At 40.8% G+C, this 21,761-nt stretch overlaps 1 protein-coding gene across 1 annotated transcript in view; it reads right to left on the minus strand.

Annotated features, from left to right (window-relative positions):
• Positions 1 to 21,761, minus strand: part of slc5a9 (solute carrier family 5 member 9) — a 104,296-nt gene that overhangs the window by 40,397 nt on the left and 42,138 nt on the right. Inside the window, exon 7 of the mRNA XM_043699241.2 lies at positions 2,526 to 2,731. Within this exon, the coding sequence (XP_043555176.2) occupies positions 2,526 to 2,731 (206 nt within the window). The remainder of the gene's footprint in view (positions 1 to 2,525; positions 2,732 to 21,761) is intronic.

Genomic DNA, 21,761 nt, shown 5'->3' on the forward strand with positions numbered 1-21,761 from the left:
AAATTGGTTGAGTGGCAGGTGACAAAAAGTAGGGGTAATGAGTAGGTACTCAGACTGGCAGAATGTGACCAGTGATGTACCAAAAGGATCTGTGTTAAGGCATGCAAATTTTCTGATGACACAAACTTAGGCAGCAATAGAGACCACTGTAGATGGTAGCATAAAATTACAAAGGGATATTGATAAACTAAGTGAAAGGACAAAACTGCAGCGGATGAAGCTCAATTTTTTTTTATTAGATTAGATTACCTACAGTGTGGAAACAGGCCCTTCAGCCCAACCAGTCCACACCAACCCTCCGAAGAGTAACCCACCCAGACCCATTTCTCTCTGACGTATGCACCGAGCACTACGGGCAATTTAGCATGGCCAATTCACCTGACCTGCACATCTTTGATTGTGGGAGGAAACTGGAGAACCCGGAGGAAACCCACGCAAACACTGGGAGAATGTGCAAACTCCACACAGACAGTCGCCCAAGGCTGGAATCGAACCTGGGACCCTGGTGCAGTGAGGCAGCAATGCTAACCACTGAGCCACTGTGCATAAGAAAGTGTGAGGTTATTCATTCTGGACTGTAAAAGGATAGATCAGTGCACTTTCTCGATGTTATGAAGTTAAAAATTGCACTTGTCCAAAGATGCTTGAGAGTTCAGGTCAATAGGTCGTTAAAGTGTAACAAACAGGTATAGAGGATTATCAAGAAAGCTAATGGAATACTGACCTTTAAATCTACAGCACTGGAGTACAAGAATGCAGATGTCATACACAAAACTCTGATCAGACCCTACTTGGAGTACTGTGGGCATATCTGGGCACTACATCCTAAGAAGGATGTATTGGCCTTGAAGGGATTACAATATAGGCTTACAAGAATGATACCCGACTTCAGGGGATAAGTTATAAGGAGAGATTACACAAATTAGACCTGTTTCGCTAGAATTTTGAATTAAGGAATGATCTGATCGAAGTCTTCCAGATATTAACAAGAAAATACAGGGTAGATAATGGTAAATTAGTTCCACTGGTTGGGGATTCCTGAACTAGAGTCAAAAAGTGTGATGCGAGAAAAGCACAGCCGGTTAGGCAGCATCTGAGGAGCAGGAGAGTCCATGTTTCGAGCATCAGCTGATTCCAGAACTAGGGAAAATAGTCTGAGAATCGGGGACAGACCTTTCAGGAGAGATGTCAAGAAGTCCTTTTGCACACGAACAGCAGTGAACACAGGATTAGTTGTTACTTTTAAATTGGAGATAAGATAATTTTTTGATGTGCAAAGGTATTAAGGGATATAGCCTAAGGCAGGTATATGGAGTTAGGCCAGAGATCAACCATGGTCTCACTGAATGGTGGAAGACACTCGAGGGGCTGAATGGCCTACTCCTGTTCCTATGTTAAAATATTTACTCTAGTAGGAGTGATTTTCCACTCTAATTACAAAATTCCTGAAAAGGGCAGTTGCATGCCAGTTGAAATGGGCAAACCAGATGGGCACTCTACAAGCCTTGCACCCATTCAGAAACAACTGCAGGCATGTTTAACATAAAATAAATGCCCCAAAGCAATTCAGGGAGACACAAACAAGTGAGCAGATAGGGTTAAATATCTTATGAAATCTACAAGTTAGAAAACTTTATTTCTATGACATTCCTGAAAGCAGACACAATAAATTGTGACATTATAAGTCTCTACCATTGTGGAATACGACGATGGAAACTTTCATTGGATTCATTCATTATTCTAGGCAAATTACTGTTTATCATTGTTAATCCATTTTCTTTAAATAGATTAGCATTTCCACTAAGACAAAAGAAGAAAAATGTCAGGTGTAGAAAATAAGTATTTGCACCTGAGCAGCCCAGAGGTTAATTTCACTGACAGCAGGCGAGCATTTACTGTCAGTAATAATAACGTGCAAATGTTTAGCATCACTAATACATGCTTGTTAAAATAACAGGAATGAATTATAAATTCATTCAGCATTCAACTGTTCTAATCACAAAAATAAGTTCTAGCCTAACAAGTAGGGCAAACAGGATAATTTGAGCGCTCTGTCAGTAGTCCAGTTGAATAGTTACACAAAGATGGAAATGTGTTGCTGGAAAAGCGCAGCAGGTCAGGCAGCATCTAGGGAACAGGAGAATCGACATTTCGGGCATTAGCCCTTCTTCAGGAATTACACAAAGATCAATGCAATGCAGAATCTTGGTTTGTTGCTACACACTCCTACTCATAACCAACAGCTTATCCCTTCAAACCTAAGCAAGCCCTTATTCGCTCACAGATATGCAAACACTTTTTCTATGTGTTAGAAATTGACTCTTGGGTCTGAGGGTTTATAACGAGGAAAAACAAAAGGTAGTTAGAAAATGAGAAAAGGGAAAGACAATTGTATTTAATAGTCCATAATATAAAATCGTATAATTAGTTCCCACAATAATTGCTAGGAATAGATAAGGTGGTCAACTAATTTAAAATGTACAATTGCTATCACATCTTCCTTTCTTCAGGCTGATGTGGTTTACCTGATCAGTGCACCAGCACCATGTGGCAAGCACTGTAAGACCAAAGATGAGCCCAGGCCAAGGGATATCACCAGTGACTGGGTCTCGAAACATGTGGAAAGCATCTGCTCGAGGCATGTGACATGTAGTGTTTGGCACAGTAACGTTAGGAATTGCCTGGAAATAGTTCTCCACCAGCCCTGAGTACCAACCAACTTTGGAAAAACCTAAATTCATAAAAGATGCTTTTTAGTGCTTCATACTATAATGATTCTTTCAGGTCGTTCATACATTTGTTCATTAAAATATATTAAAATGACATTAAAAGAGATTGAGGGTTAATATCTATAATACTGTACGTATTTGTCTAAAAACTGATCTTGTAAAACAGTCAAATGTTTGACTTTTGATCCAAAATAACATAATGGCATCGGTTAAACCACATTGTGATTAATTACTTACTGTTAATTACTACAGTTTATCAATTTGAAGGCAAACGTGGAATCTTTCAATTTTCTAACAGCATTGTCCCAGCCAACTGGCAAGACTACTGGGCACCACGTGGTCAAACATGGTGCCTTTGAGAAAGAATAAAAGTCTGGAGCAGAATGAGTTAATGAGCACTCTCAGAATGATTAGATTACAATCTGTGCTTCTGTTCAATTCTATACCTTGAGAAAAGCAAAGGAGGATGTCTATACAAAATTCAACATGAGAGGCAGAAGGCACAAGAATCATTAAAATTAAGTCCTTCATCAGAAAATTAAATAATCTCAGTGTCTGCCACTTAACCTAATGATATAATTATCAAATTCTACTGTTTTGTCATGCAGTCAAGGAGTGTGGTGTTGGAAAAGCACAGCCAGTCAGGCAGCCTCCGAGGAGTAGGGGTATCAATGTTTCAGACATAAGCTGTTCATCATGCAATAGATTGAAAAACGGGTATCAATGGCTTGTACTAGGACTATGGATGAAAACTATGAACTTCACCAAGCCAGCACACAAGATCATTACCAAGATTGGTGAGAAAATATTTCTTGCAAAGTCGATTGGCCATGAGAAGTCACAGTTCACAGTGTTTCCATCATGCATGGCGGTAGCACTAAATTCAAGCCAATTGTGATACTCAAGGACAATGCTTTCCCTAAAGATACATTCCAGAAAAGTATTGATATCAGATTCATGAGAAATGGCAAATGGATGAAGGCGGTTACAAGAAATTGATCAAAGAAGTGTGGAATTTGAGACCAGAAGGACTATGTGTAGAAAAAAATTGCTCATCGGGAATGTCTTCAAATTCTACCTTGTTGACAATATGTCATGATGTAAATCAGTCAACATGAATGTGGCAATTATTCCTGGAAGTCTTATCAATGTTGTTCAGCACTTGGACATGTATATGTAAATGATTAGGATAATGAGGACAGAGAGCATCCATATGATGACATTGCGTAGCCAGGCTATTGGGACAAATTGGTAATTCAGGTAGTGATCAGTGCTTTGAAACATTTCAATGTGAACTGGAAATAACTTGTTATAGTATATACTGTGTTGGATGAAATGTGAACAGTTTGCAATGCTATAAAAAGAAATAAATGTTTAGAGAATTAATACCAATTCTTTATTGTTAATTTTTATTTTATTCCATCGTGGTGGTCTTTTAATGGTCCAAATCAAACATGAATATCAATTCCTTAAAAAAAATCTGTTCATGTAAAAGTCAACCCCTGATTTGTGGCCTAAACATCTCATAAATTCAACTTGTGTGAGCTACATTCAGTATATTTTGTATCATGCATTACAGGAATGATAATTTTGTGAATATATCAATAGTTTTCAGGGCTATTGCAGAATATCCCTAAAATTATGCTTTTAATACTTTAATCATTTCAAAAATGCAAGCTTACAGGGTTTTAGAAACATAGAAAATAGGAGCAGGAGTAGGCTATTCAGTCTATTGAGCTCATTCTGCCATTCAACATGATCATGATCCACACCATACTCTTTCCATGTACCCTTTAATACCCTTAGTCTCTTGACATGTACTCCTTTCTTAAACGAATTCATTGAATTAGCATCCAACGGTCTTTTGTTTCATATAGAATTATACAGGTTCACCGCACTCTGAGTGAAAACATTTCTCCAAAACAGCCTACTGCATGTCCTGACATTGTGACCCCTTGATCTGGACCACCCGGCCAAGAGAAATACACCCCTGCAGTCTGTCTGTCCATTCCGTCAGATGTTGTTTGTTTCAATGAGATCCCATCTCATTCTTCTAAGCTTTAGTGAATATAGGCCTAGATAACCCAATCTCCCTTCATACAACAAACCCCATGAATCCATCTGGTGGACCTTCACTGCGTTCCTTCTATGGCAATTATATCTTTTCTTAGGCAAGGAGGATCAAAACTGCATATAATACTCTAGCTATAGTCTCACCAAGGCCCTGTACAGCTACAGCAATACTTGCTCCTGTACTCAAACCCTTCGGCAATGAAGGCCAACATAGCATTTGCAGCCTTGACTGTTCGCGGCACTTGACTGCTTGCTTTCAGAACTGGTATCACCATGTGGAGTTTTCCATGTATCTAGACAGCAAGAATAAAATTCTTTAGAGAAGTCTCCACTATCAGTATTGTGATGAAAGCTCATGAAATATTATTGTGATTATTATTTAGAAATTTGGCTTCTAGCGCAGACAGAACCAGTTTTAAGTTTAATTGTTGTATCTATATTGCTTGGTTAAGAATGGAAGAACATAGTTTCATTTTGAGTCCTAACAGTAGTGCAGGGATGTTTGTAAATGGGTGCACATTTATTTAATTCAGGCCTTTAAAAATAACCCTCAAAGTGAATAAATCAGTGCCTTAGAAAGACAAGGTTAGATGAGAAAAAAAAGGAGTTAGGCAATTGCCCAGCAACAAGGTGTCATCTGACACAGGAAAGCAGAAACAGAAACTGAACAGAAACAGAAAGAGAAAACAATCCAGCAGGTTTCTTTCAGTGAATGTGCAGGTTTCCATCACAGAGAACAGGCCAATAGCAACAAAGGTGCTGTTTGCTTAGCAGTCTCCAAAGCAATTTGGGCTGAAAGGCAGTTCTGAGTGGTTTAATGTCAGTAACAGAAAGTTCCAGAAACAGAAGGCTGCAGAAGAAACTATATTAAGAAAGAGAGAGCTATGTTAACAGTTTAGATACAGTCTTATGAAGCAACATTAACTAAAGAAGCAAATAACTGGGTGAATGCAGTTGTTCATAGGAAATAACCCACGTGCAGCCAATATACTGAACAAGGAACTTTGAAGTGGAAACTGGCTAACATTTTGCCGAGGTTTGAGCATCTCGCAGGCTGTTGTTGAGGATAGCTAGGTTATGTCTTTATATCTGATATTTGCGATAGGACTGGTTCAACTAGTTCTTGCATAATGTAAAATTGTTTGCTTCATTTTTCCTTGTGTGCAATTAATTTTGATGTTCTTTTGTTAAAAGTACACTTGTTGCCTCTTAAGAGCATATTCAGTGACTGACACCATGGTTACAAATCACAAAAACAAAACAGATGCTCTGACAAGCCAGGTTTCACCATGGAAACCAGTTTGTCCGGTATTACCATCAGTTGGTATATGCACTAACTTAAATAAAAGCAAAATACTGCAGATGGTGGAAATTTGAAATAAAAACAGAAACTTCTGGAAAAAAACCCAGCAGGACTGGCAACATCTGTGGATGAAAAAACAGAGTTAACGTTTTGAGTCTGATATGGGTCCTCCACAGAACTGGTAAACAGTTCCATCTCTGAATTAGAAGCTTATTGGGTCAAACTCCTCCCTAGAACTTGAGTGAATAACTTGGATGACAATTCGGTGCTTTACTCAGGGACTGCTACATTGATGAAAATGTTGCTTTTCAGATAAGATGTTAAACCAAGGCCCTGACGTGTGCATATTCTGATGGATGTAACGGATCCCATGGCACCTTTACTTTGGAGCTGAGATTCGGATTTTTGAGTCATTGGGATCCCTTCTAGGTCAGAAATGACTTGTACAAGAGGGTCAGACTGCACCTGAACTGGAGGAGGACAAATATCCTGACTGGGAGATTTGCAGGAGTTACTCAGGAGGGTTTAAATTAGTCTGGCAGAGGTTGGGTTTTTTATGCAATCATGAGACAAGAGAGAAGATTGATGCTGGTACAGAAACTAAAGACAGGAATTTAAACACACAAGACAGGCAAGCGTATGATAGGAAACAAGGGAAGACTGATAAATTAAACTGCATTTATTTCAATGCAAGAGGTTTGACAGATAAGGCAGACAAACTCAGGGCAAGGATGGGAACATGGGACTGGGCTATCATAGCTATCACAGAAACATGGTGGAGGGAGGGACAGGACTGGTAGCACAACGTTCCAGGGCATAGATGCTTTAGGAAGGATAGAGGAAAAGCAAAAGACATGGGATAGTGGCGTTTTTGATTAGAGAAAATATAATGGCAGTATATAGACCGAATATTCATGAGGGATCATCCAGAGAAACTATATGGGTGAAACTGAGAAATAAGAACGGGTGATCACTTTGATGGGATTGCATTATAGGCCTTCCAATAGTCAATGGAAAATTGAGGAGCAAATATGTAGGAGATTGCAGATAGCTATAAGAATAATAGGGGTGTTATAGTCGAGGATTTTAACTATTTAAACACAGACAGGGACAGCCATAGTATGAAGGCCTTGGATGGGGAGGAATTTGTTGAGTGTGTTCAAGAAAACTTTCTCAATCAATATGTAGATGGCTGTACTAGATAATGCGTAAAACCCGACCACCTCTTGGGAAATAAGGCAGGGCGACTGACTGAGGTGTCGGTGGGGGAGTATGTTGGGACCAATTCTATTAGTTTTAAAATAGTTATGGAAAAGGGCCTGGTCCATAAGCTAAAGTTTTATGTTGAGACATGGCCAATTTTCTTGTTATTAGAAACTTTCAAAAGTTGATGGGGGAAGGCTGTTCACAGATAGCGGGTCATCTGGAAAGTGGGAGGCTTTCGAAAGCAAGATAACAAAAGTTCAGGGACAACATCTTCGTGGCTAACGTTATATCATTATTTAAGAAAGGCTGCAAGGTGAAAGCCTTGGGGACAATAAACAGGTGAGTTTGATGTCAGTGTGGGTAAGTTGTTGGAGGGGATTCTGAGATGAAAAATGTGTTGCTGAGAAACAGGATCGATATACATTTGGAAAGGCAAGGACTGATTAGAGATAGTCAGCATGGCTATGTGAATGGGAAATGATTGAGTTTTTTGATGAGGTGATCAATAAGATAGATGAATGCAGATGAATGGTAGATGCTACATATATGGATTTTAGTAAGGCTTTCAACAAGGTTCTGCATAGTAGTCTGGTTAGCAGGTTCGATCATATGGGATCCAGGGAGACGTAATCAAATGAATACATAATTGGCTTGATGCTAGGAGACAGAAGGTGGAGGTACAGGTTTGTTGTTCACACTGGAGGCCTGTGACCAGCAGCATGCCATGATCAATGCTGTGTCTTCTGTTGATCGTCATTTATATAAACAAATTAGATGAGAATATAGGAGGCATGGTTTGTAAGTTTGCAGATTACACAAAAATTCGTAGGATAGTGGACAGGTTATCTAAGAGTACAATGATCAGACGGGCCAGTGGGCTGAGGAATAGAGTGTAATGCAGATAAATGTGCGATATTGCATTTTGTGGACACAAACAGGACAGGACTTACACAGTTAGTGGGAGGGCACTGGGAAGTATTGCTGAACTTGGAGATAGAGAGGTGCATGTACATAGTTACTTGAAAGTGGTGTCATAGGTAGACAGAGCGATGAAGAAGGTGTTTAGCATACTTTCCTTTGTCAGTCAGAGCAGTGATACAAGAGTTGGGATGTCATGTTACAGCTATACAAGTCATTGGTAAGGCCACATTTGGTGTACTGCATAGATGTTATAGTTATTCTGCTGTAGGAAGGACATTATTAAACTGGAAAAGATGCAAAAAAGATTTACAAGGATGTTAATGTGACTGAAGTGTTTGTGTTATCAGGAAAGGCTGAATAGTTTGGGACTTTGTTCCCTGGAATGTAAGGTGGCTGAGCAGTGACCTTTATAGAGGTTTATAAAATCATGAGGGGCTTAGATAAGGTTTATAGGCAAAGCCGAGTTTCTCCAGCAATTTCTGTTTTTTTTTCTGTTTATGCTGTAATTCGATTTCTAATCAAATCTCCTCCCTGCTTTTCTATTGCTTTCTTCAAATGCCTGCATAGTTTGTCTGTTACACTTAACAATCTATGATAAATGAATTTGCTGTAGAGTTTTGAAATATTTACACAAGATGTAGTTAACGTGTTCCCTATTTATGAAGTTTGTTAAGTATTTTTCAACTATACAAACGTGGATGAGTGCAAACAGTGATGCTTCATGCATGGGTGAAAATATCACTGTTCAGATCTTTGCTTCTGGATATAATGAGTTTTCACACTTCAACTATTGAAAAACAAAGAGCTTTCATTGTTCTTGGAGTTGCACATCCATCCCAACTGCCTCTTCTTCACTACTGACTACAGGCAGTCCCTGGGTTGCAAACAGGTTCCACTCTTGAGTCTGTTCTTGAGTCAATTTATATATAAATTGGAACGCAATGCAGGACAGTACAAAATTGCTCTTCATAATCACAAAACATTCACATGCCAGATCTTTAGAATTAATATTAATACACCTGTACAGGATCTGATTTGTAAGAACCAGATGTTTGTAAGTCAGATGTTTGTAAGTCAGGGACAGTCTGTACATCCTTGGGTAGTTGTGGACCCTTCCTGGGATATGATCTAACCATATACACACACATAGCTCCTATTGTGCCCTACTCTCAGAACCATAGACAGAACTTTAACAGGGACTGACTGCTCACCTTCTGAAAGTCAGACAGCAGCTGATAAAAGCCCCAACCACATCCATAACACACTTTGGGAGACTGAGGGATAGAGAGGTATTTTGCCCCTCAGTGAAAGGAAAATGTGCCCTCCAGAGCTGTGGGCAATCTGAATGACTAGCAACTCTAGCAGGCCCATCAGCACCAGAGTTTAACAGTGGGCACAGCCAGGACTTCATGCAGATCCTTGAAGAGGAAATGATCGTCCACAGAGCCAGACAAGTCCCGGGCTTTTAGGGCAGGGTGGGATCCAAGAGTCGAGGGGAAGGGTTGAAGGGGTTGGGGTCAGGTATTAGGGGGCAGGTAGCAAGGAGTGAATGGAAATATGGCATTTGGGAGTGATGGTCTACAGGACATCCCGCAGAATGATGTACCTTGTTCCTTCCTGCCTTTTAAGCTGTTTAAAAATGGACTGTCCATTCCTTCCTGCCTGTCTGGGTGAAACCTTATTGTGGCATGGGTAATGTTTTATTGAAGTGGCTCAATAACATGTTATGCAGATCAGCATGGGGGTGATAGTGAAGGTGATGTGCTTGCTGCCATTTGTAATTTTATGTGCATGTCCACTGAAAGCATGGCCACGGTGGCTGTAAAATCCAGCTCATTTACTTTCATTTCCAGTAAAAATAGCTGAACAGCAATCACAGGCAGAAACTATAAATATCTTTCTTCTCCCTACCTCATGGACTGAGGCTAAGAGTTTCTGTTGGCTGAGCCAAATGACAACAATAAGACAGCAAATGTAAAAAGGCAGAATTCTGTGTTTACATAATTAATGCTATTTACTTTTATTATGTATTTGCATGGATGCATGTTCTGACTCCACTGAGTCTGCTCCGCCATTTGATCATCGATGATATGCTTCTAACACCATTCTTCTGCCTTCTTCCTATCATCCTTGATCCCCTTATCAACCAAGATGACTATGATTTTGAGAGCCTTTCTTTCCCTATCTTAAATACACTCAATGACTTGGCGTCCATCACCCTTTGTGGCCTTAACATAGAAATCGTGAGCATCCAAATCTCCCCAACCCCCACCTCATTCCAGGCCCAGCCCTCTTTCTCTTCATCCTGCCCCTTTAACCTGACCCAACCTGTCCATCTTCCTTCGGACCCACCCACTCCATCCTTCTCATTGACCAATCACAGCCACCTCCACGTATCACCATCCCATCCATTTTCCCCCAGCCCCACCCCTTCCCTCTATATTTTTCTCAGCCCCCTTCACGGCCCACAATCCTGATGGAATGGTTCTGACCTGAAATATCAACTCCTCTTCTCCTCTGATGCTGTTGACCTGCCATGCTTTTTCCAACTCCACACTTTATAAGCTCCACACATTAGCCACCCTCTGACTGAGGAAATTTCTCCTCTCTGTTCTAAAGGGTTATCCCTTCATGCTGAAGCTGTTCATTCTACTTTGATAAAATCATTAATTTTTGTGACTTCAGAAGTAGCAGAGCGCGATTTCCAGCATACTATCCTGTTAAGGCATCCTACAAGTACAACACCATCCTGACTAGGAACTACCACCTTCCCCTTCACTTTGTTTGATGTATTTTGATGTATCTGCATCACATGGATTAAATAAGTTCAAGTAAACAGCTCACTATCACCTTCTCATGTACACCAGTATGAGGGAAAGTAGAATTTGTACTGATGGAACAGTCTCCACCTGAGTTAGTCTGGGACCAAGACCAAAGAGAAAGGTATTAGTACAGGAAATGATAAACAAACAGATTCCTGGAGGGATAGAGAGGATTAATCTAAGAGTCCTCGTCTCTCCTATGAGTGGGAACATATTCTCTTCATCCACTCTATCCCAGGCCTCTCAGTAGTCTATTAGTTTCAATAAGATCTCCCCATATCCTTCTAAACTCCACTGAGTACTGATCCAGAGTCCTTAACTGCTCCTCATATGACAAGCCCTTCATCCCCAAGGTCATTCTTGTAAAACCCCTCTGGACCCCTGCCAATGCCATCACATTTTTCCTTAGATACAGGGCTCAAAACATCTCAGTCTCTGTTGCTCTTTTGGGATCAGAATTCCATAAGGTTAACAACCTTCTGTGAGAACAACTTTCTCAATATCTCTGCCTTAAGTGGAAGATTCGGTACCTTTAAACAGTGCCTATTATTCTAGATTCAGGGAAATGTCTTCTCAGCATTGAACCTGTCAGGTCCCCTCTGAATCTCAATCTTTCAACATACAACTTTTCAGTCTTCAAAACTTCAACGTATTGAGATCAATCATGCACAAATGTTCTTCATAAAATAACCTCTTAAAACCAGAAATCTGCCAAATGAACTTCCTTTGAAATGCTTCCAATGCAAGAATAGTGAGATGACACTTAAAAATAATGTGCACACCTTTGTTCATCTCACTATTCTTGCATTGGAAGCAAAGAACAAAGAACAAAGAAAATTTACAGCCCAAGAACAGACCCTTCGGCCCTGTGCCGATCCAAATCCACTGTCTAAGCCTGTCGCCCAATTCCTAAGCATCCGAATCCCTTTGCTCCCCACCTATTCATGCATCTGTCCAGACACTCCTTAAGTGAATCTACCGTGCCTGCCCCTACGACCTCTGCTGGCAACGTGTACCAGGCACCTACCACCCTCTGCGTAAAGCATTCAAAGGAAGTTCATTTGGCAGATTTCTGGTTGGTCTGAAAGCATTCTACTAAAGACTTTTATATTTAAAGACTGAGCGTTTATGAAATATAGTGTTGGATTAGTAACGTGTGCCTTTTTAAAATCTTGTACAGTAAAAGCTTTTGTGTGAAATTATTAATACTTGTGGCATATTTTTTTCAGTTAATATCGAGGAGTTCAATTTGTTGATAACATTTACTGGTCAATTCCAAGACTATGATGACACAACATTGCCCTTGTCCCAAGAAGGAATTTGGACTAAATGAAGGGGAGGTGATGCCCTTTTCTCTGCAGTAATAAACACATAAAACCTGAAGAAAGCGAGTTTATTTCCCTTCAGCAGATGCTGTAAGCTGTGGCTTTTAACCAATAAGTCAGAGACTTTATAATTTGTGATTTAGTTGCTCTGTGCCTCAAGTAAGAAAATGGAAAACACCTGAAGAGAAAAACAGAGATCAGTGAACAGCAAGCCCTGGCAAGATAAAGGGTGATATCAGAAACCCCTGTGGATGGAGCCATTGAACTGTCTTACAAGATTTTCCCTCTACTCAAGATAATATTTTGTTGTATATGTATGTGTGCTTAAGGAGCGTATATAAGTGGGTCAGAGTTTTAACCAGGACAGTTACATGTCACAGTTCATAGTTGTTTACCTGTAGATAGAATCTATTTGCTTATAGTAATTCTTGTTAAGTATAAAAACCTGACATATGCTTTCTGTTAACTTTGGTCAAAACAGGCAGGTCAGCTAGGGAGTTTTGCATACTTTGATAAAATCATTAGCTTTTCTGATGACTTCAGGAGTAGCAGAGCATGATTCCAGCATACCATCCTAGTGAGGCATGACACAAGTACAACACCATCCTGACTAGGAACTATTGCCATCCCTTTCACTCTCATTGGGTCGAAATCCTGAAAGTTCCTTCCTAACAGCATTGTTGGTGTATGTGCACCACATGTATTAAGTAAGTTCAAGTAAGCAGCTCACTACCACCTCTCAAGCACACCAGTACTAGGGAAAGTGTAATTTGTACTGACTGGAGAGTATCCAGCTGGGCATCAATGGGTGGCACAACATCGAGGGCCGAAGGGCCTCTACTGCACTGTAATGTTCTGTTGTTCTATAGATCTCTAGCATCAGCAGTTCTTTCGTTTATTTTATGTCCAGGGGATTTATTGGCCTTTAAGCCCATTATTTTCCCTAGTACATTTTTCTACTGATGGCTGTTGTGCTTATTTCTTTCCCTCTTTAACCCCTTGATAGCTTAGTACTTTTAAAATGCTATTGATGTCCTCTACTGTGAAGACTGACAGAACAGAGAATAGAACATTATAGCGCGGTAAGAGGCCCTTCAGCCCTCGATGTTGTGCCCCCTTCTGAAACCAATTTGAAGCCCATTTAACCTACCATATGTCTATACAATGATCACGTAAATGCCCATAAAGTTGGCAAGTCTACAACTGTTGCAGGCGGTGCGTTCCACACACCCCACTACTCTCTGAGTAAAGAAACTACCTCTGACTTCTGTCCTATACCTATCACCCCTCAATTTGAAGCTTTGCTCCCTCGGGCTAGCCATCCTCATCCAAGGAAAAAGGCTCTCACTGTCCGTCCTATCTAACTCTCTGATTATCTTACATGTCTTAAATACACCTCTCAACTTCCTTCTCTCTAACAAAAACAGCCTCAAATCCCTCAGCTTTTCCTCATAAGACATTCCCTTCATACCGGGCAACATCTTAGTAAAGTTCCTCTGAACCCTTTCCAAAGCTTCCACATCTTTCCTATCATGTGGTGACCAGAACTGTACACAATACTCTAGGTGCAGCCGCACCAGAGTTTTATACAGCTGCAGCATGACTTCATAGTTTTTAAACTCGATCCCTCTGCAAGCAAAAGCTAACACACCGTAAGCCTTCTTAACAGCCTTATCAACCTGGGTGGTAACCTGAGGGATCTATGTACATGTACACTGAGATCTCTGCTCATCTACACTACCAAGAACCTTACCATGAGCCCAGTACTCTGCATTCTTGTTACTCTTTCCAAAGTGAATTACCTCACACTTTTCTGCATTAAACTCCATTTGCTACCTCTCAGCCCAGCTCTGCAGCTTATTGATGTCCTTCTGTAACCTGCAACATCCTTCGACACTATCCACAACTCCACCAATCTTGGTGTTATCTGCAAATTTACTAGGCAGAGGCTTTTACCCGAAACGTCAATTTTCCTGCTCCTCGGATGCTGGCTGACCTATTGTGCTTTACTGACTGCAAATTTACTAACCAACTCTTCTACGTTCTCATCTAGGTCATTTATAAAAATTATAAACAGCAGTGGCCCCAAAGCAGATCCTTGCGGTACACCACTAGTAACTGAACTCCAGGATAAACATTTCCCATCAACTGCCACCCTCTGTCTTCTTTCAGCTAGCCAATTTCTGATCCAAACCACTAAGTCACCCTCAATCACATACCTCTGTATATTGTGCAATAGCCTACTGTGGGGAACCTTATCAAATGCCTTACTGAAATCCATATACACCACGTTACCCTAATCCACCTGTTTAGTCACCTTCTCCAAGAATTCAATAAGATTGTGAGGCATGACCTACCTACCCTTCACAAAACCATGTTGACTACCTCTAATCAACTTATTCCTTTCAAGATTATTATAAATCCTACCTCTTATAACCTTTTCCAACACTTTACCCACAACTGAAATAAGACTCACTGGTCTATAATTACCAGAGTTGTCTCTAATCCCCTTCTTGAACAAGGGAACAACATTTGCTATCTTCCAGTCTTCTGGCACTATTCCTGTAGACAATAACAATCAAAGCCAAAGGTAGTGCAATCTCCTCCCTGGTTTCCCAGAGAATCCTAGGATAAATCCCATCCAGCCCAGGGGATTTATCTATTTTCACATTTTCCAGAATCTCTTAACACCTCCTCCTTGTGAACTTCAATCTCATCTAGTCTCGTAGCCTGTTTCTCAGTATTCTCCACAACGATATTGTCTTTTTCCAGTGTGAATACTGATGAAAAATATTCATTTAGCGTTTTCCACTATCTCCTCTGACTCCATGCACAACTTCCCAACACTATCCTTGATTGGCCCTAATCTTACTCTAGTCATTCTTTTATCCCTTATATACCTATAGTCCCATGTCAGCTCCTGCTCAGCATGCCCTCTGCCTATACACGAGATAAGTTTGTAAACTGTACTCCAACCTTCCTGTTGGGCCTCTGGTCCTCGCTATCGCTCCTCCCACTGTAACTACCACAACGTAAATGAAGAATGATTTTTGCATCAAAAATGATTTATTTATTCAACTCCTCTGCCATTTCTTGGTTTCCCTTATTATTTCATTCTCTAATGGGCATGATTTCATTTTGGCCTCTCTTAATATGTTTAAAAAAGTTTGTCCTGTATATTTTTATTTTCCTTGCTACTTTGCCCTCAGTTTATTTTTCTCCCTCTTTTTATTTTCTTGGTCAAATTTTTGATGGTTTTTAAAACTTTCCCAATCCATGGTGTCATGGTCAGTTTGCATGTCCTTCCTGCTGTCCCCACTCTTGTCCATACAGCTTGCAAGCATCTTATAATTGTTAGGACAGCTGCAAGATCAAAATCTCCTTAAGAGCTGCTCCTTGGATTGCTATATGTGCCTCACCTACAATCAGACCTACCTGTCCTTGATCACAGCCCAAGAATGAATGACCTAAATTCGGGAATGTGACTACCTCCCGTAGCCAAATGTCTAGGTACATTTCACCATTCCTGCAGTGGCAGAATGTCTGCAGCTTGGGCTGCAGTTCTTCAACTCAGGTCCAAAGTTTTTTGAGTTACAAATACTTGTTACAGATGTTTTCACTATGGATCATCTTAGTGTCCAGCAGCTTTCACATACTGCAGCTACAACACATCACCCAACCTTCCATCTCCATTGTATTTTATATCAGTTATCAACTAAGTCACTCTAGTGTCCATGCTCTTTTAGACACAATGAATCCCCACCCTAAACATTTTATTGTTTTTGTTTTCCTTTCTTACATGCTTATATTAATCTTATAACGAACAAACTATTTTTAAGAAAGCGGGAAAATAATCTGAAGACCTAAACACAAAAATAAAACATATTTTTAGTTTAAAGAGTGGAAGTACACAATAGGAGGAGAGAGGTATTCAGGAACAGCTGCTTTATTTCAGCAAAAGAAACTAAATATCTCTCTCCTCCTACCACTGAACTCCTTGAGATGCTCAAATCATACACTCTATTGTCAGCCATACTCATTGAAATGCCCAACCCTGGTACCCTACTGTAAGTCACAATCAAGTGCTACTTCACACTAAATTGGCTGCTTATATATACTTTGAGGAGAAAGTGAGGTCTGCAGATGCTGGAGATCAGAGCTGAAAATGTGTTGCTGGAAAAGCGCAGCAGGTCAGGCAGCATCCAGGGAACAGGAGAATCGACGTTTCGGGCATAAGACCTTCCTGAAGAAGGGCTTATGCCCGAAACTTCGATTGTCCTGTTCCCTGGATGCTGCCTGATCTGCTGCGCTTTTCCAGCAATACATTTTCAGCTGCTTATATATACTCCCAAGAAAAAGGGCCTACCTCAATAAATTAATAAGGAATGAAGATTTAGACAGTCTTATCCATTAAATACACAAGCTCAGTCCAAAGCTGAACTGAACTCATTTACTGAATTTATAGGCTCCCAAAGCAAAAGGCCCAGCTCACTCACTTAATGGGAAGCCAATTTCAGCTGGTTCTTAATTAGGATACTCTTTCAAAGCAGCTCTTCAAAAGAAACCTGCTCAAAGTTCAGGTTTAAATGGCAGGTTTTACTTTAACACAAATACAAATTACGATTTAAAGTTGGCTAAATGAAGTTTGCACAAATTAAAGATTTAGACCCTCTTCTTGAAAAGGTGACCAAAGCAAGAGTCCTTAAATATAATTATTGCAGCAGTAGACTGATATTTGTCAAAATAAAGTGAAAGGTTATTGGAGGTAGGCTGAAAAACTGGATTTGAAGTTTAATTAGATCAGTCATAATCTTATTGAATGGCAGAACATGCTTGATGGGTTGAACAGCCTCTTCCTGCTCTCAGTTTGTACGCTCGTCTGGATGTCATTAGGGATGGGCAATAAAAGCTGACCCTAGCAGTGACACCCTCATCCTATGAATGAATAAAAGCAGGTAGAAATTGCTCTCTGCTTTTAAATACAACATGAGAAGCTTCAGCAGTAATCTGACTGAGAGCTGCATTAAACCAGATGGCGTACGAGATCCCTGGGTGAATTCAGTCAGTGCAGTGTTTGTTTAACAATGACCTCTGCTGGAGATTCAATGTCTGTGCAGATTTAGCTGTGAATTTCTGATTCCTAACTTTCATTAAAGGACACGCTGACATCTTAGTTTGCAATTTTATCTGCAATTCCATACGGAAATCTGGAGATGAGGATTACTATTGAGTTCATCTAACTCCAACTTAGTTAACCTCAAGTTAACTATTTCCACCTTCATTGAAATGCTCATTGCTCATGCCTTCTCCAGCTGCTACTATGTAAGTTTGGTAACAAGACAGCTATTGACTCATTGCCTGCTGTCTCTGCTAATCTTCAGGGAAAGGGTGATAGTGTCCTTTGTCAGTGGTCACACCTTATAATGACTGGTTTTCCCACCCTATTAAAATTTTACTGTGATGTAAGAGTCATTCATCCCATTAAGTCTGTCCTGATCAGTAAAATAGTCCAATGTGCTGTCCTTTTCCCAAAGCCCAGCAAGTTTTAGATGCTGTGAAGTGAAATTGGTCTACATCAGCAGCTTGAAACAGACTCGCAGCCAAACTTTCATCACACCCATTTTTATTTTCAATTGATTACTGTCCTCCACAAGGTCAGTTCAAGAATCCTCCACAAGCCTCCTGAATATGAATTCCACTCATCAAGAGGCATAATGAACACGATTTTCACAGCAAGATAAGTCAAATAAAAGGGCAGAGCAGCAGGAACCTCTATACATATCCTCCTTTGACTTAAACAAGGCCTTTGATTCTGTCATGTGAGAAGACAATCTTCCCCAAACTTGGCTGCCCACTGAAATTTGTCATCTGTCTGCTGCACAATGGCCTCACCAACACATCCACCAGAGATCCAGTGATGAGTGCAAACTGGGGTCAATCAAGTCCATCACATCAACATTCTTCTCCATCTTCCTTGCTGCAACACTCCATCCCATATCCATCAATCTTTCCACTGGCTTGGAGCTAATCTATCAGATGAGCAGGAAACTGTTCAACCTGCATCACCACCACTCCAGAATCATGACTACCCCAGCCTCTGTTGTGAGCTGCAGTACACAGATTGGGTGTGACCTCATAGAGTCCAAGCTCTAAACCACCTTCGATGCATTCACAGAGGTATCTGACAGAATGGCCCTTAGACTAAATATTCAGAAGACAAAGGTCCTCTAACAGCCTTCTTTGACTGAGTAACACTGCCCTCCAACTGTTAAAATTCACAGCAAGCCACTGGACAACGTGGATCAATTCTCATACCCCTTGGGAGCCTTCCTTCAGTGAGGGCAGACATGAACAATGAAATTCAACATTGCCTCAGCTATGCCAGTACAGTCTTTAGCCATCTCAGAAAACCAGCATTTGATGATAAAGACCTCAAGCTCAACGTCAAGCTCATTCCTACAGAGCAGCAGCGTTACCAACTATCCTGCATGCATCTGAGACGTGGACAGTGTACAGCAGACATCTCAAATCTCTTGAGAAATACAACCAGCTATGCCTCATGCAAAATCCAGAGCTGGCTAGATATCCAATATTAGTGCCCTCTCTCACCAAAATTCCCAGCATCAAGGCGCTGGTTACAGTCAACCTGCTCTGTTGCATGAGCCACACTAGACTCCTAAAATGAGCACTCTATTCTGAATTTTCTCATAACAAGCGGTTACCAGGATCACAGGGAAAATGCTTCACAGACATCCTCAAAGTGTCCCTGAAGAAATACAAGATCCCCATTGTCACAACGCTATTCCCTTTTTCTTTCTAAAAGCTGTTCCTTGGCTGAAGGATACTCTGTCCTTGATTTTTTTCAGAGGGGTAATAAACCAGGCTGGGCCCTGATCAGTCTGGTTTGGTACAGAGATGAAACAATTCATGTGTGGTTAGCTCTCTAGCTGCACTGAGCTGAGCAGTTTTAGTTCAGTCTGACCTGGTGAGAGATTCGACAGGGAGCTGTGTGGAAACACTCTCTTTTTTCTCACCTTCAACTTCAACCTGTAAGCATGTATTCCATTTATACTGGGTTTTAAAGGGAGTTTGCTTATTTGAACTGTTGTGTATATTCGGAACAGCATAATTAAGTCTAGCTTGGATCGACGAGTTCTGTAGGGATTCTTTATCATGTTCTTTGCATTTCATTGTGTAATTTTGTGAATAAATTTTTGTCTGTTTTAGAATCTAGTAGTCAATCTAGATAACTTAATCTGTGTAATTTTCACTGTACACTTACCGAAACAAATAGTAAACAGATGAGACTTCAGCCAAAGTGGTTTTAGAAGTGGGCACAAGTGGGCAGCATGGTGGCACAGTGGTTAGCACTGCTGCCTCACAGCACTAGAGACCCGGGTTCAATTCTCGTCTCAGGCAATTGTCTGTGTTGAGTTTGCACATTCTCCCCGTGTCTGCGTGGGTTTCCTCCGGGTGCTCCGGTTTCCTCCCACAGTCCAAAAATGTGCAGGTTAGGTGAATTGGCCATGCTAAATTGCCCGTAGTATTAGGTGAAGGGATAAATGCAGGGGAATGGGTCTGGGTGGGTTACGCTTCGGAGGGTCGGTGTGGACTTGTTGGGCCGAAGGGCCTGTTTCCACACTGTAAGTAATCTAATCTAATCTAACCTAATCAAATTGCTAAATTATGGTCTGAGCTGCCTGCTTAAGAATGTTTCAAATGGTCTAGCTTAACCCATAACACTACTGACTACAGAAACTCTAGTTCAAGATGGTCCACCTGGACTAGAAGTACCCACACAAAATAAAACCACAGAACTAGAGGGGTCAGGTTTAGGGTGAGAGGGGAAAGATATAAAAGAGACCTAAGGGGCAACTCTTTCACGCAGAGGGTAGTACGTGTATGGAATGAGCTGCCAGAGGAAGTGGTGGAGGCTGGTACAATTGCAATATTTAAGAGGCATTTGGATGGGTATATGAATAGGAAAGGTTTGGAGGGATATGGGCCGAGTGCTGGTAGGTGGGACTGGATTGGGTTGGGATATCTGGTTGGCATGGACGGGTTGGACCGAAGGGTCTGTTTCCATGCTGTACATCTCTATGACTCTATATTATGGTACCATCTACACTGGTCTCTAATGCTGGCTAGATTTTAGTCATCAGCAAATTTGGTTACATGACTTTCCATACCACTATCCAAGCCATTAATAAATAATGTGAATAACTGAGGCCCTAACACAGATCTGTGTTGGACACCACTGGTCACATCTTGCCAATCTGAGTATCTACCCATTATCCCTACTTTCTGTTGTCTGCCACTCAACTAATTATCCCGCCACGACAGTAATTTCCCTTCATTTTTCTGGGCTTCTATTTTAGTTATCAGTCTATCATTTACCAAATGTCTCTGGAAGTCCATACCAACAACATCCATAGACACTGGGGTGGCACAGTGGCTAGCACTGCTGCCTCATAGCGCCAGGGACCCAGGTTTGATTCCCACCTTGGGTGACTGTCTGTGTGGAGTTTGCACATTCCCCCCGTGTCTGTGTAGGTTTCCTCAGGGAGGAAACTGGGCCAATCAGGGAGCTCTGTCTGATACTTATAAACATGAGTATCAGAAGGTCTCCTCAGTCTAGGGAGTGGCTTTGAGCTAGCTGGTCAGAGCATGTGAACTGGGTGAGTTGTTAATGGGATACTGGCCTCTGCAATTATTTCACTTGTATAAACTGTTTAGATGCTGGTTTTTGCATCTTTCCCACTCAGCCTGATGTGTGCTGTCTTTTGCATTTTTGTTTGCCTTTTCTTTTAGTTTTATGCCGTCCCTTATCTCTTCAGTTGTCCACAGCTGTTCTTTCTAATGAAGTGCAGTTTTTCCCTCTCAGGGGTAAATAAACTAGTTTTGTATCATATTAAATGTTCCTTTAATCATTCTGAACAAACGTTGAGGCTGTCGATCTGCCAACAGACCCAGGGATGTGACAGTGAGTGGCTTGGGAAGGAGGTTGGTGCGGCATTGAGGGTAATCATAGACTTGTGCAGCAGAGACAGCATTGTGTGTTTGAAAGAGTAATAACAATTCCAGGGACATAAAGGTTTAACATAGATTACATCATACATCTGACAGTCATGAATACTAGGTTAGACTCACAATATAAAATAGGAAAATACACACAAAATATAAAAGCTTTCCTGTTACTTATCCTTTTCAGAAAATGCAATTTGGAGTTGCTGATAGTCTGTTTATAATGAAAGCGTATTACTGTTCAGCCTGAAGCCATCATATTCCAGTGAACAAATAAATAGTGGATGTGCGGGTTTCAAGTAAGTAAAGTGAATTTGCTCTCCAGCATATATTCGTTCCTTTCCATATTCCTAACTGA

This window comes from Chiloscyllium plagiosum, unplaced genomic scaffold (genome assembly GCF_037043375.1).
Source record: "Chiloscyllium plagiosum isolate Xiang-an unplaced genomic scaffold, Cpla_swu_hap1 HiC_scaffold_9, whole genome shotgun sequence".
Classification (NCBI taxonomy): Eukaryota; Metazoa; Chordata; class Chondrichthyes; order Orectolobiformes; family Hemiscylliidae; genus Chiloscyllium; species Chiloscyllium plagiosum.